The sequence below is a fragment of the Balearica regulorum genome, chromosome 13 (assembly GCF_011004875.1).
Source record: "Balearica regulorum gibbericeps isolate bBalReg1 chromosome 13, bBalReg1.pri, whole genome shotgun sequence".
In the NCBI taxonomy this organism is placed as follows: domain Eukaryota; kingdom Metazoa; phylum Chordata; class Aves; order Gruiformes; family Gruidae; genus Balearica; species Balearica regulorum.
Genome location: NC_046196.1, coordinates 2,770,275 through 2,784,921, shown reverse-complemented (window position 1 = coordinate 2,784,921; position 14,647 = coordinate 2,770,275). Strand labels below are relative to the sequence as shown.

Genomic DNA, 14,647 nt, shown 5'->3' with positions numbered 1-14,647 from the left:
TGAGCTTAAGCATGTGCTCAGATTTTGTTGCTTAGAGGCCGGGGGACTGCTTGTTTTTTAAAGGACTTCAGAATTTAATTTGTAAAAATATATTTACTGCCTAATTCCCCAAGCTGGCTAATTCTACGTGTATCTGCAGCTAATTAACTATTTTCATACAACTGAGAAAAGCATGTTTAAGTTCTGAATGCAGCTGTGTACTTAATTTGCTTGGAAATCCGGCCCAATGACTCATCTTCCTTCTCCGATTTAACTTGAGTACACTTCTTGGAGGAATGCGCAGCTCGTTTTGAAAAGTACTCCTGCAAAAGTGACTATAATGTAAGCCCAAACGATCAGTTTGAAGGCAGCTTCAGTAACCACTAACATAAATTCTCGTATAGGCAATTAAAACAAGCAGGCTGCTCGTATCTAATTACACAGCCCATGCTAGTAAAAATATCTCTGCAATCAAGAGAGATGGTTCAACTTTGTGTATAAATACTTCTACTTACTGGGTAAGTAACACACAGTTGTATATTTAGTCTAGTTTTATCTATCAAGTGATTATTTTATTTACTGTTCTTAGATCACTTTTAAACAAAATCTTGGCTTTGTTTCTTATTTTTACAAGAAGGTTAGCTCATCCTAGAGAAGTCTTATGCTTCCTTAGAAAGGATTTTCTCTGGCACATAATTCACTGAACCCCCGCAAACACGAGATGAGCCAGATGATTAGTTCTAATCTGAATGCTATATTCACCTACAAAACTAAAAACGCAAAGTCAGTTTTCCATGGAAAACACTCTTGGTAGTCTAGGCCCTTTTCCTAACCACAGGTTTTGTACTAAAGCATGCCAAAGCCCAGAAAACCCAGGCTTCACTAAATCCCAAACATCACCAGAGGAAAGAAACCCAGTTCAGCCGAAGCCTTTGAAGTTCCTATGTCCACATGGAACAGACACATACCCCAAGCTTACAAAGAGAATACAAACCTCACCGATGCACCCTGAAAGGAAACCAGATGGGGGAAACATGACACATTCAGGTAGTCACCACAGCCGGGAATCCAAGCTGGCATTTGCTTTGAAGTTTTGAGCAATGTCCCAAATGCAGATGGACAAATCAAGTCTCTCACCAACACACCAGACCCACCCTTAAATGCAGTTTGAACTAACAACAGGCTGAGTTAAGGTTGCTCACTACCCGTTAGTTTTTCCTTATCACACGAGATTTTATTTAAGTCTTCTGGGTCCCACTTCAATAATTATAATCCACTGTTAGTCTATTTAAAAAAATAAAACCAACCACAAGAACAACAACAAAAACACTGTCCCCACTGCATAAAACCCAATTACAGTTGTAATCAATCACAACTGCACAATGACAATTTGCCCAGCAACACTTCAAGCTTAAAAATCACCAAGTCAGAACTCAAACATCACATGTATACATATTAATTATACAAGTTTAGAAACATACGTTTATACGTTATTTTTTTTCTACAGCACAGGCAAATACAGATTGTGGGCTGCAGCATGTAACCATATATCAGCATAGATGGTCCCCTGTCAGTGCGATTATAACGCGGCAGCTGCTCAGCCAGCATGCCCTGGCTTGAAGGGCAATCTGGTGATAAAACCCCAGAGCGCTGAGATCAGATGGCCGGCTGCTCCAACCTTGGCCGAAGGATTTCTTCGGCTACCTAAAGGAGTTAAGAGCATCCAACTCTAAAGCAAAAATACAGCAGAAATGTGCATTTCAGACTCAAAAGGCACACGAATGCACGCAGCTAGTCTTATTCGAAAGACAGCTACTCCAGACCAGCATAGTTTAATGCTCATGTAAATAAGCACGTGCTGTTTTCTGCATTTTTGAGAACAGTATCAGCATCTTGAAACTCATGACTAAGGCTGCAATAACAAGCAAGCATGAGCAGCAAGGACAAAGTAATTTTGTATCAGCTTCAATATTCTTTTCCCCCCCCTAAAGAATTACAGCACTCAAACCTGGTTAACAATGAAAAAATATTCTGTTAGCATACTACGTAAAAACACCGGACTAAGGGACTAATCTAGAACAGGCAAAACCTTGAGTACACACAGTCTTGCCAAGAGCCACAGATGTATTCAAGTGCTTAGTTCAGTGAGAAACAAATATCCCCCTGCACAACCACTTCTGTGAGGTTCTCCTTTCGTTGGCAATTATGTCCTTGTACATTTTCAGGTCTCTGGTCTCAGGCTTTAATATTCTCATTCCCTTTTATACTTTTGTATAAATCATTGTTCCTTCATTCTGGATCCCAGACAAGATTTGACCAGTAATTCAAAGACACAGAAAAAAGTTCTAATTCAGCATTCAAGCTTATTTTGAGATACTGTACAACTACTAGACAAGTGTTTTGCTAACACATCTATGAAGTAAATACAAAAGGGAAGAGAAGACCAAAGAAGATTTTATTAGTATTTGCCGAGGCAGTAAGAATGCCCAGAAACTAAAGTAAAAAGAACAGAAACAAAGCCAAACCCTGTCTGCTAAAATCTCAATGTCTTGAAGCTTTGAATCTCCACACTTGCCACTAGATTCTTCAGCATGCAGTACAGAATGAAGCAAAACACACTTCTACCAAAACTAGAGTTTAAAGCTCAAGTTCCCCATCACCTTTTGCAATAGTAGGGTATCTGGCAACTCCCTGAACCATTTAGTAATGTGGACAGGAACACAAACCTTGAGTTCCCCAAGCCACTAATACCTATGTCCTACCTACTGTTTTTTGCAAACAAAATTCACTACTTACTCTTCCACAGGATTGTTTACAAGAAAACAGTCTGAATGCTTTGCAAATATGATGATCCAACCGTATCTCTGCTTGAATGATACACACTGAATAATTCATCCACGGAAGTGGAAGACACAATAGGGATAATCTTCTAAGGCACTGTTGTGTTTTATGCCATTTCCTTTCGGTTGTGTATATTAATGATGTAATTTTAGCAGGGCTACCCCTTTGAGTTACTGTTAAAAATAGCAACTGCAACATACACTGATGAAATGCATCCACTCCAGGCAGTGAAGTAATGCAGCAAGTCCACTGCTTTTTTTCCAGGGAGATAAAAGTCAGAAAGCAAATGAAGCATTAACCTTTTAGCTTAGCTTTTCTGTGCACCTGAGAAATAAAATTTACTTTAATCAAAACCATTGTTTTACATAATTACAGCCTACAACTTTCCAGCATAAAAGAGCAAGAGAAAATGAAATTAGAAATGAAATCTGACAAAGCACCTCAACAATGCCCAAGTCGACTACTTGTCTCCTCTACTCGTGCAGCACACAGTAAACAGATATGTCATACAAATCAGAGCCACAGTTCCTCTATTGCAGTAACATGTCTGACAGAAACAGCATCAAACACTTAAAAGTACACGATATCCTGCTATATGCAGGTTTAGGGCAGTATGACCCCTTAAACTTCTCTCAATTTCCACTATCTGCAATCCCCAAATGAGATTTTACTCTCACCTTACTACTTAGCATCAACCCATGAACAACTCTAGATGCTTTCATTACCCATACAGCTGTCAAATCTCTTAATCCAGGTCTCAATATCTGGCTCTGCTCTGGCATTTTTCAACAGATGCAGTTTGTGAAAACTACATTAAGCCTGCATTAAACAGAAGAATTCAACTTTCTTTAAACAACCCCAAATAAAATGGAATACACAGAATTTCACTGCTTTGACTGTTCTCAGCTTTGTTCTTTCTTCACTTTGATTCTATTTATAATGAACCCAATGTTAATAGCACTGTTTTCTTGTTTGGTTATTAGCAAAAGGAGATCTAAGTTAGTGAAGGCACATATAGTTTAAGAAATAACTAAAACAAAACAAAGGGGAGGAACTTCTTTCTGTCTACAAAGACTATCTAAAGAGCCCTTCTGACCACCAATTAGAAAAATCCCAAACGTTTTGACATAAACCTGAGCTTTTTTCCTCAGAGAGCTATACAAACATTAAGCCAGCCCTGATGTGAAGCAAGAACTACCCTAGCTTGATAGATACGTAAACAAGACTCCACAGTAAATCACAAGCAAAGCCCTATTGAGAACCCAAGAATCAGTAGCTCATGCACAGTGATCCTCAAAGAACACAAGGCACCAATTCCTTCTGAGTTTGAATCTGCAGTCATAAAAAAATAATAAAATCACTGACTGTCTTCTGACCTGTGAATCAAGGCTGGCATCAGCTAGTAGTCAAAGTGCAGGAAAACACTGCTTAAAACACACAACCAATTTCCTCCCCTCTAACCACACACGTCCTGCAGTTAAGACTCCTAAGTTACCATTTACAAAAGGTCTCTCACTAGCATTAAGTATTATTACATTTGTTGTTTCTTCTTTGCAGTCCATCTGTTCCCTTGTGCCAGATACCGAATGTGAGAAATCATGATCACTTGGAAAAGTGTTGTCATTTACTAAATAAGGTCACCTCCAGATTAGAAAGAAGGGAAGCTGAGTAGAGAAATATTTGCTGTAGTAGTAGGGGAAGCAAAGAAAATTGCTGGCAAAGTAGACAATGTTTTTTGTGAAGTGTTCTCATCCTTCCTCTCCACCCACCTCCTCATTTTCAGACCAATATGTCATGTCAGTGCTCAGCACTAAGGATAATGCATCTCCTCCTGCGACTTACTGCCCTACTCGAAACCAGAATTTACCATTTCCAATTCCCAACATCACCAATTTACCATATGTTATCTCAAGAACTACAATGTCTGGTATCTTTTCCCTACTGTAGGCAGATCCTTCTGAAAATTGCCAGCCTCCCAAGTCTGCAGAGAAAAGCCCCAATGTGAGAATCCTAATGCTGACATCAAAAGCCGAGCAAGAAACTTAAGATTTAAGTTCTCATGGATTTTCAAAGCTGGACCCAAAAATCTGTGAGGGATGACAACATTTCTTACTTGTATATACAACTACTTGCAAAAACTCCAGCTACCTATTGATAAAATTATTATACTTTAAGCCTATTACCCTCAGGGAGCCACCTTTTGGAGAAAAGAATGAATCTAAATTAATTACAGTATACAGAAACAAAAATTGTGCTTTGGAAAATGGAGGATTTAATAATAAACTGATAAGAAAAGGGAAAGAACATCTACATCTAACAACTAACCTGCTATAAAAGCTTCTTAAGAACGCCATACACAAGAAAATTGCCATTTAGTCATTAGTACACTTGTGACAGTATGTAAAAAAATGGGCAGAGACATTATGGTTTTCTAGGAATACATGTGAATCACTCCTATTTTCTTCTTTAAAGTACTATTTTTTGTCCAATTTAGTTCAGGGGAAGTGTAAGCCTAGATAGGACAAGCAAGCCATTTATTTTAAATTCTTATATCCTTCTAACATGGCAGTGAAACGGGTTATTCCAAAACAGACATTTCCAGATGTTAAAGGGTGTTAAATTCTAAAGAAATGCAATGAACAGCTGAGCATTTCTGAACATTTCACACATCCCTTAGTCAATCTTGAAGCAGCACACAGAAGTGTCCAGTCCTAGTGAGCTGTTTGCCATCAGGTTGCAGCAGAAATTGCCAGGAGACAAGAATCAGCAGTTAACGTTCACCTTCGTTTTTTCTTGAAGCCCTGCATGAGATGTTTTCTATCCCTCAGTAAGTTTTTACGTTTCAGATGTCTTCTCCCCCGCCCCCACCTCCTGCCTTTATAAAGGCTTTTCAGTACAAATGCAGGTTTAAGCATTAGTTCCACCAAGATGTACGCCAGGTAATGTTTTCACAACTCATTCTATTCTGACTCTGCTACTTTTTTTTTCCCCAGAAGATGCGCTGCATTAAGCCATTCCCTAAAAATTTGAGAAAAACTGGTTTTACTCCTTTAATGCAATTTTAATTAAAAGCTCAAGTCGCTTATGTTGCTTCCATTACTGGCAGAAGGTCATGCTATTGCTTCCATACCTGTTGAGGTAATGGCTATTAATTTCATCTGCATTAACAACTAATGTGCCATAGCAGGCACTTCCAGGGCTTCATAGGCATGAACTGGTGATACAGGAGAGTCCTCCTAGGAATCTACATGTCTAAGTATTGCCTCCTGTGCTTCTGAAAAGCCATCGAAAAAGGCAAATAGTATTAAATATGACTATCATCTCACATTGGACACTGACAACTACATTGTCATTATCTAAGATCAGGAATTTGCCTGAGGAATGCATTACAGTGAGGTAAACTCCTTGGCACAGTTGAATTTAACAGCATACTATTGTTAGACTTTTTATTTTTCAGAGGAGCTTGATTCCAATTCATTGTAAACAGAACTATCATCCAACTCCCACTAAAACCAAATTGAGCAGGCTTTAGAGTACTCAAAAATCAAATCTTACTTTAGCAGAAAGCTGGTCATTTTCTAATGTTCAATAAGAACATTCTTTCGCCCAGTATACAAATTCAGAACAAGTCTTTATATAACATAAGAATAAATAAGAGTGATATTAATTAGTAAGGCCCAAAATGAAGACTTTTTCCCCAATAGACCTGTGCCATATGTCTCTTCTCTTCTGCAGACTCCAGCCCCTAGGACAGACTTACAACAATAGTACTTTCCTTATCTAACACATCTACCTTAAATTTTTCCCAGATTTCCCACATAGTCCCTAAACATACACACATAACCAGCTACCTTCCTTCCCCAGGCACGCTTACTATCACAAGACACCTGCCTCCCTTGCACACTCATTTACTTCTGCAGGATGCCAGTTCAGTCTTGCATCCCTACAGCGATGTGCACAGGACTCTCTTGAACTGCCAGCTGTGCAACAATCAGCACATGTTGCCTCTAGTCCAGAAAAAACAAAGACAATGAGTGGCTGGGCAGACAAAATAGGATAAGGGCTGAACTGTTCTTACCTCTCCTCTTGAGATGGAAGCATGAATGAGGCTCTTCTATCCAGACACTACTGTAAATAAAGACTCCAAATACCTCTGTCAAATTTGAATTAATTTAATCAACGGGCTCAACAGTTAATAAGGTAGGGACTGACAGAGCTGCCCAGAGTGATTCCATCATCTTTCAGGGAAAAACAAGAAGCCCAAACCAAAGAAAAAGAACCACTCAGCAGATTCAAGATAATGCCCTTAGGTATATGCGCAAGATAAGCATTATTTTAAATGAATATGCGAACAAGGCATATGGTATATACACAACTAAAACTACTTATAGGACATGCACATCAGAGTCGCCTGTTGTGAACTCAAGAGCCACGGGTAACGACACAGAGCATGACTTTCCACTGAAGCCAACTCACCGCAGCTCTCGGCCAAGGGGCAGACCTTTTAGTCTTCATGTAAAGTGCCTGTGAACCACAAAGGGCTTGAAGGAATCTAGGCTGTTGAATTACAAACTTCAAGTATTTGCACAAAAAGGTTATGACAATTATTGCATGAGTAGGCAGACCAGAAGCCTACTTCTCATTCAGATAAAAGAGTCCTCATGCCACCCTTCCCTCCTCTCCCTTAGTATCTTGTCATAGCAATCCCAGCTCTCTCTTGAGAAGTCTTGTTACATGGAAAGGGAGGTAACAAGGATGACGAAGAAATACTGACTCCAACCTCTAGAGAGTACAAAAGCTAACTTATTAACAGTTAACAACATCAATTTGCCAGAGTCCAAGTGCAGCCCCAGGAACTCTACTCCCAGCTCTGACACAGCCCAAGGGTTGAGGTCCTTAACCTAGCCTCTGGCTTTGGAGACAGAAAATGGGCTTCTATGCCTGCCTATGTAAGCATGGAGTACAACTGCACAATCAGTAAAAACCTGCAATGAAATGCAATGTTTTTGATTTTTTTTTTTTAAATTAAATAAACCTCATGACTATTCTCTTTATTGCAAAGTTAAACCTCCAACCTTAATTGAACTCCCAACTACTGAAGACCAAGCTGCGTGATTTATGCAACATACAGGCTTCAAAAAATTTCTTAATATACAATAATCTCCTAGCACAGGGGAAAATATGCAACATCAAAACATTTTTTTTTTTAAGTACACTAATCCTTGGATTTGATTGCTAGAATTAACTCTAAATACTTGATATTCATAAAACAGCTAGTATATTAGAGACTAAGTCAGGAATGCAATGCCTTGTACGTGATCTAACAAACTAACATTGCTGAAGTTTAGAAGCAGAGTTCTACTTCAGAGATAAAATGAACAAAGACATATACAAACAGCTGAAAAATTATATACAGTTGGTAAAGGGATATTTTTCCTGAGGGATTATCATAGCCTAAATATTTCTTTAAGCCCCACCCTAACAGTAGTTGACCCAGTATTGTTGGAGATGATGATGTATTTACTTAAAAATAGAATAATCCAGCTACACAACTGAGGCAGAACAAGGCACTATAAAGTCTGGACCCTGAACCAAAAGGATTTCAGAGCTTTCTTCTGCCCTTGTATTTTCTCCCTGCCTTCAACAGGCTGAACACCTGGTGTCAAACATTCCAGGATGAAAAGACTGTTGATTGCCATTATCTAAGAGAGCTCCTGCAGTCTCATTTCTTGTGGAAAACAGATGAGTCAAGGAAGTGGGAGACAAAGGTGCAACACCATACAAATACAAGGATATTTTACATCCTAATATTAATCCAAAATTAAACCAATACATTTGCATTTTCTCTAAAGTTTATATTCCCTCATGTCCACAGACTGCAGCTCCTTTACTCTAGTGTCATGTGCTATTTTATGTATTTATTCTAGCCTGGGACACTGTCGAGGCTTTGCAGGACCCTGTATGTGGACTAATAGCATACCTTCAATTAAGCAAGTAGTTTTACTGCGCTGAGCAGGAGTACTAAATGGAGTACAGACTGTAGAATAAAGCCTACTGCACCCATTTTACATCTAAAAGCTTTACTCCTCTCTGTCCACAGAAAGCAGTTTGTGCCTATCATTAGCTGCGTGTGTTGCAAGAATTGTGATTCAGCTTCACTATATAAGGTTCATATTTCAACAGTTGCTTCATTTGAAATCAGACTGGCTTGGAGACAATTTTGAGGTTTTGTGTGGCAACAGCAGAAAGGCAAGATAAATATACAGGAAACACAAGAATAGGGGAATTTTTCTCACTTCGCAGAAAATGAGACTTGTTCAGTCAAGGAAACCATCTTCCAGACTGCTTTATGGAGGAAAACAGTGAAAAGTGCCACCTGCAAAGTCTCATAGCAGTAATAAACATCTTATAAATACCAACACAGAACTTCCACTGTGGAAAATTTAAAACAGAGGCTGTGACAAATCAAAATTTTACTCAGGATTATGAAAAATTACAGTATCAAGACTGTGCAGTCTTCATACTGTAATGTTTTACATTGCCTTTATTATAAAGATTCTTTTGTTCTGCACTTCAACATCTGGTCTAATGTACTTTATTCCACTGAGCTTTTGGAAAATATGCTGTGGTCACTGACTGTGTTTAATACATTGCTAAAATATGTCACATGCACAGAGTAGTACTTGCCTACAGTACTATCCACCTAATGGCCAAGTTCTGCTTGGAACATTACAGTAAGAGTAATTAACAACATGTCTGGTCTACGGGAAATTCCTATCACTTTTTTAAAAAAAAATGCAAAAGCAGCTGAATTTTTCATTCAGCTTTGATAACTATAACTACTCTCTTTTGGGAATTGCCACACAAGGTCAGAACAACTCTACATCCATAGGCTTGTTACAAATTAGCCCTGTGAATGGGACTTCCCGTAGGTCAGATAGCTCCTTCTGGACTTTAGCATAACAACTGAATTTCCCTTAGCTACCAGCACAGGATTGCCTGCAAAACACAAGTTGCTAGTGAATATATGATTTTTAACCAGTGACCTTCTTTAACCACCTAGGTCCAGGAAAAGGTTCTGAGGTGGCTCCCCAGAAAATGTGAGGTAAAATCCTAAATTTAAAGACAACCAGCCTCAGTGCCTGTATCAGAATCCCTCCAAGTAAGTTTGCTGACTTTGTTGGCGTTGTGCTGGGAAATACAAACCTGCTCATAGAAGGGACCATTGCTACACAGCTGCACTTTCGCTAAAGTATGTGCCTATCGGGCAAGTATTGGCAAGCATGAAATCTCATCTTTGAAACTGGAATCAACATTTATGACACTGACACCTTCTGCAGCTGTATTTGCACTAGTTTGGTTCTTGTAGCATTGCAGAAAAATGCTTAGGGCAACACAAGGAAGAGTTGAGCGCAGCACTCAACTCACATAATATGCAAATTTGATTGTTTTGTTCAGATCAGTGCTAAAACCATAGTTAAAACCTGACTACATTCTAGAAACAGTGGAAGAAGAGACAAAGATCTAGCAACATATTCCTCTTGGAATTTCAGTTACATGGAACACAAGAATCTATCTGTATTTGCCTCTGTTCTCCTTGACCAGTGAGATCTGTCAATACCTTAAAACCTGCGAAGAAGCCTGCCTGCAGCTTACAAGCACATTAGCCAGTCCCTGAGATGAGGGAAAGTCTCTACTTCCCCACAATACCTCCAGTTAAGGTAACTTCCACATCTGTGAAAACAGGTTTGAACAATCCTAAGTTACCAATCAAAAAAATATAAGTATAAAGCACAATTTATACTGCATGTTACAGCTATTAGACTTCAGAAGAGGTCCACATCCTTCTATGTCAATACCCATCTGTATTTTTTCTAAACTTGCATAGGCCAAATTTTTGAACTTTATTTTACAAAAGAAAAGTCCAGATAAAGCACGGATACCTGAAACACTTATGTCAACAGGCACAGGATCTTCCCAGTGTCCCAACTCTACTTTGCAGAAAGTCCATCTAGTTTACCCTGCTTTAGCACTGATACATACAAAAGGAAGAAGGGGTTTTAGCTAGGACTGGAGGACCAGCATAGAAAAACTAGTGAATTTTGCTAAATAATCATATGAATGCCCCCAGCTGGTCACCACTCCCAACAACTTGGGCATTACAGCATGGAACCAGTACTGACAGTGTTCCCATGGTTAGCTGGGCCTCTGAGATAAGAGGAAAGGTTTATGGACTCCACAGACTGACACTCATTTTAGAAATTCATTTCCCAAGGCAGCAATATTCCATGCAGATAGGATGGTGAAGTTAGTCAGAAATTATGTATTTGACAAGCCTCTACATGAAGCATGTATGAATGTTTCCAGCTAACCACTTAATGCAAACACAAGCACATACAGACTTCCACCACAGTTTGTTAAAGAGTATTCAGCAATATACTCCACTCTGGTCTCTCTCCCATGTAGAAACTTGAAATATTTTATGCTAAAAGCTACTTTCAAAGTGTGGCTTAGGGACAACAAAGCCACTGATCGGTCCAAGCCTACTACAAACCCACTCACTGTTCAACTATACACAGAGTACGTTATATTACTGACATTTCTACAAGTCAGGATTAAAACCATTCACTGCATTAATACAAACTGTCTCTAATCCAACTAAGCACAATGGATACTGCACCTTTCCTGAGCTTTCTCATTTTTCTTCTGCTTCAGCTACAGTCTTTAACGGAGACACTTCCAGCTCCAGTACTTTGCCAAGAGAGAAATGACAAACTTCAGCAGCTCACTATTTCTGACCACAAGTGAGAAGAAATCCTGTCCTCTCAAGCTGTCTGAAACAAGACTCACTAGAAAATACCAACACAAGAATTACACAACTGGGTCAAGCAACCTGTCCATCCCTTACTCTGAATTTCATGTGCCCTAGGTTAAAAAGTTAGCAGGTCCTGCTAAATTAAGAGCAGTGTGTCTGCTATGGGAATTAGAAATTTAAGTGAGCAATGGTGGCTCCAGGCTGGCAAATAATCTTCAGTTCTACTCCAACCTTAAGAGGCAGAACTCCCTACCAGACAGATTGTCAGATATCAAGGAGAACTCAACACAATCTTTGCTGCTGGTGTACCAGAAAGCAGAATACCAGTTAGTAAGAAAACTATTTGTTCCACAACTCCTTTAACCAACTATCACTAAGGCAATCTATAAATTTAAAAGCTACATTCTCTGAAAACTAAGCAGGTATTCTATAAGAAAAAAACAGATCAGAGGAAAAGCTAATTAATTTTCGCAGTGTACCATGACTAATCTTGGCATATATGGTACTGGAACACCAATCACTGAGTACAAATGAAAACAGTGTTGAACCCTGTCATATTTTTAATCAGATGAAAGCCACAAACCTAGCCATGCTTTTGCTTAGTGTTGCATTTTCTTCTACCCCGATAGCTTTTACAGCTGGAGAAATAGCTACTTACAGTACTATTCCGCTGTAAAAATTATGGCTACTTACAGCTACTAGGATTATACTCGATTATGTCACAGAGGAGGAGGTCCAGTGGAGGCAAGCTAAGAACGTTTCTTTGGGACATTTAACCCTTTCCAATCTGTACCAGTTGCTCTGAGTGAAGACGTGCTTTGAAATTCTTGATCACTAGTTATGTGTTATTAAACTATATTTGCAAGGTTACACAGCAAGCCAGTGGCAGAGAAGGAAACAGAACTCTGAAGACCAATTAAAAAAGTAAATTATATGGTCTACAAAAATATTTTTAATGACATTTCAAGGCAATATACTAGTGCTGCTAATGTGATGGTATATTTCCCCTGCATTAGTTCTGCCATACAGAGTTATTTTTATTAATACCACAAAGAGTTCACAAAAGCTGTTCTACACAAATAGCAGCTCACAGTTCAAAGACTTTCCTCACTTAACAGTGCTTTTTGTATGCATTAAACAAAAATACTACCAGTCACATTCTAGACATTTTAATATTTGTAATCATAGCCTGGAACACGGAAATGGAATGCATACTTACTAACTCAAATTTGCTAAGCCCAGTTTTTAGCCAGGTCAGCATGCAGTATAACATTACAAAAATAAGACTCGTTTTGTAACAACATTCAGGGTGCACACATGTGCTGAGAAAGGTGCAAGCTCGCTCTCTCCTATCCTCCACTCCTCTTCCCTCAGCTTCTCACACATTCTCGGGAACCAGGAGAAAGGTGGAAGCGGAAGCCTAACTGCTCTTTTAAATGCCTCCTCTTCTCCCTGGTAAAGCAACGCTCATCGCCATATGCTTCATCCAAGAAATAACCTGCTACTATAAGGATGAGAGGTGGAGTGTCAGAGATAATCACTCTTTTGAGAATATAATATTTCATGAGAGCTAAGCTGGTGTTTCAACTCATAAGAAACTTTCTTGCTTATTTCCCCAACAGAAGAATAAGCATACTTGTCTCTCGCTGACCATTTTTCACAGATACATTAACATTTCCTACAAAAACCCTTCAATGACTTCCTTTGGTCAACCCTACCCAGAAATAAAGCAGCAAAATTCCAGTCTCCAATCACAATTAAAATAATGCTAATTACCATCAAGAGATACCACTTCATTCCCCCATTGGAAGCACGCATGCGGAAAAGGACACACCTTTGGAGTGTTTCCCCGAAGGCCTCTTGGGTAATGACTCCTCAATGGAATGTGTTGATGTATGTAGTACATTTTCCAAACTGTTACTGACGCTGTTGATGGGGGTCTCAGACCTTGGAGTGACCTGGAAAGAAAAAACCCACAAAAACCTAATAAAATAAACTGAGGCAATGCACAAACATCACACCTTCCTCCGGAGTGAGCAGAACCACTTTGAAAGCAGTGAGGAGAAGTTTGCTTCTTTTAAAACCAAGAAGTGTTACTATTCATATTCCACAAGTAACAGTTCAGGGAAGTTGTTTCAGTCAGCAGCTATTCACAAATCTAGATTATCTTGGCTAATCTATAAAGCTACTTAAAGTATAATTCTTTTTAAACAATAGTCACACAGCAGTCAGTTGTAGAGATATTGCAAGACCCTTAACCTCTCCACACTGCAGTTCTTAACTTTTTAACAAGAAAACTAGGGAAAAAGGGCTCTTGGAAAATACCATTTTTATGTTCTGTCACCTATCTACATAGATGCAGACTCAAGGCATTTCAAAGTATTTCCAAGCAGATTACAAGGAATGAATTCCAATTTAGCAAAAACCTAATTTTCTTGTCTTTGCCATTTAAAAGCCTGCTATCATGATCGTATTTCAATGAAAAATTGCATGCTAAAAATGCCCAGGCAGAAGGCTGCATCATCGGATCAGTCTTCATGACCTAATATGTACCTTCTAAACTGCATTTAGCATAAGAAAACATATTTTCACAGTTACTTAAAACTACAGAAACAAAAATAAGTCATTAGAAAAGGCAGAATTGAAAACTGCCCATTTCAGTTGCTGTCCACAAGAGCATTCACAATTATGTAGCAACCCATAAAAACATCTATTACTTGTAGTATAACATTCAACGCCTGCCTCCTAAGCCAGGCAATTACTCTCTTGTTTTCTAGGTAATGAGAAGCAGAAGGGGATGAACAGTTACATTAGCAGTACTGAACACAAGGGTTTAAGTGTCTTAAAGAGGAAAATGTGCTTTAAAGAGGTAGTTAAGACTAACAAAAGCACTCATACTAACTAATGCCTTACTTGAATTTCAATTGCCACATTTTGAATCCATGTGAAATCCTGGTATGGAGAACCGTAATTAGAATCTAACATGGATTTGAGCCTTTCACAAATCACAGG

General features: G+C 38.8%; 1 protein-coding gene across 2 annotated transcripts in view; it reads right to left on the bottom strand.

Annotated features, from left to right (window-relative positions):
* The window catches only part of ZCCHC14 (zinc finger CCHC-type containing 14), a 51,964-nt gene that overhangs the window by 23,833 nt on the left and 13,484 nt on the right, over positions 1–14,647 (bottom strand). For both annotated transcript variants that reach the window (XM_010313101.2, XM_075766067.1), the window contains exon 2: positions 13,470–13,593. In XM_010313101.2, coding sequence (XP_010311403.2) covers positions 13,470–13,593 — 124 coding nt within the window. The remainder of the gene's footprint in view (positions 1–13,469; positions 13,594–14,647) is intronic.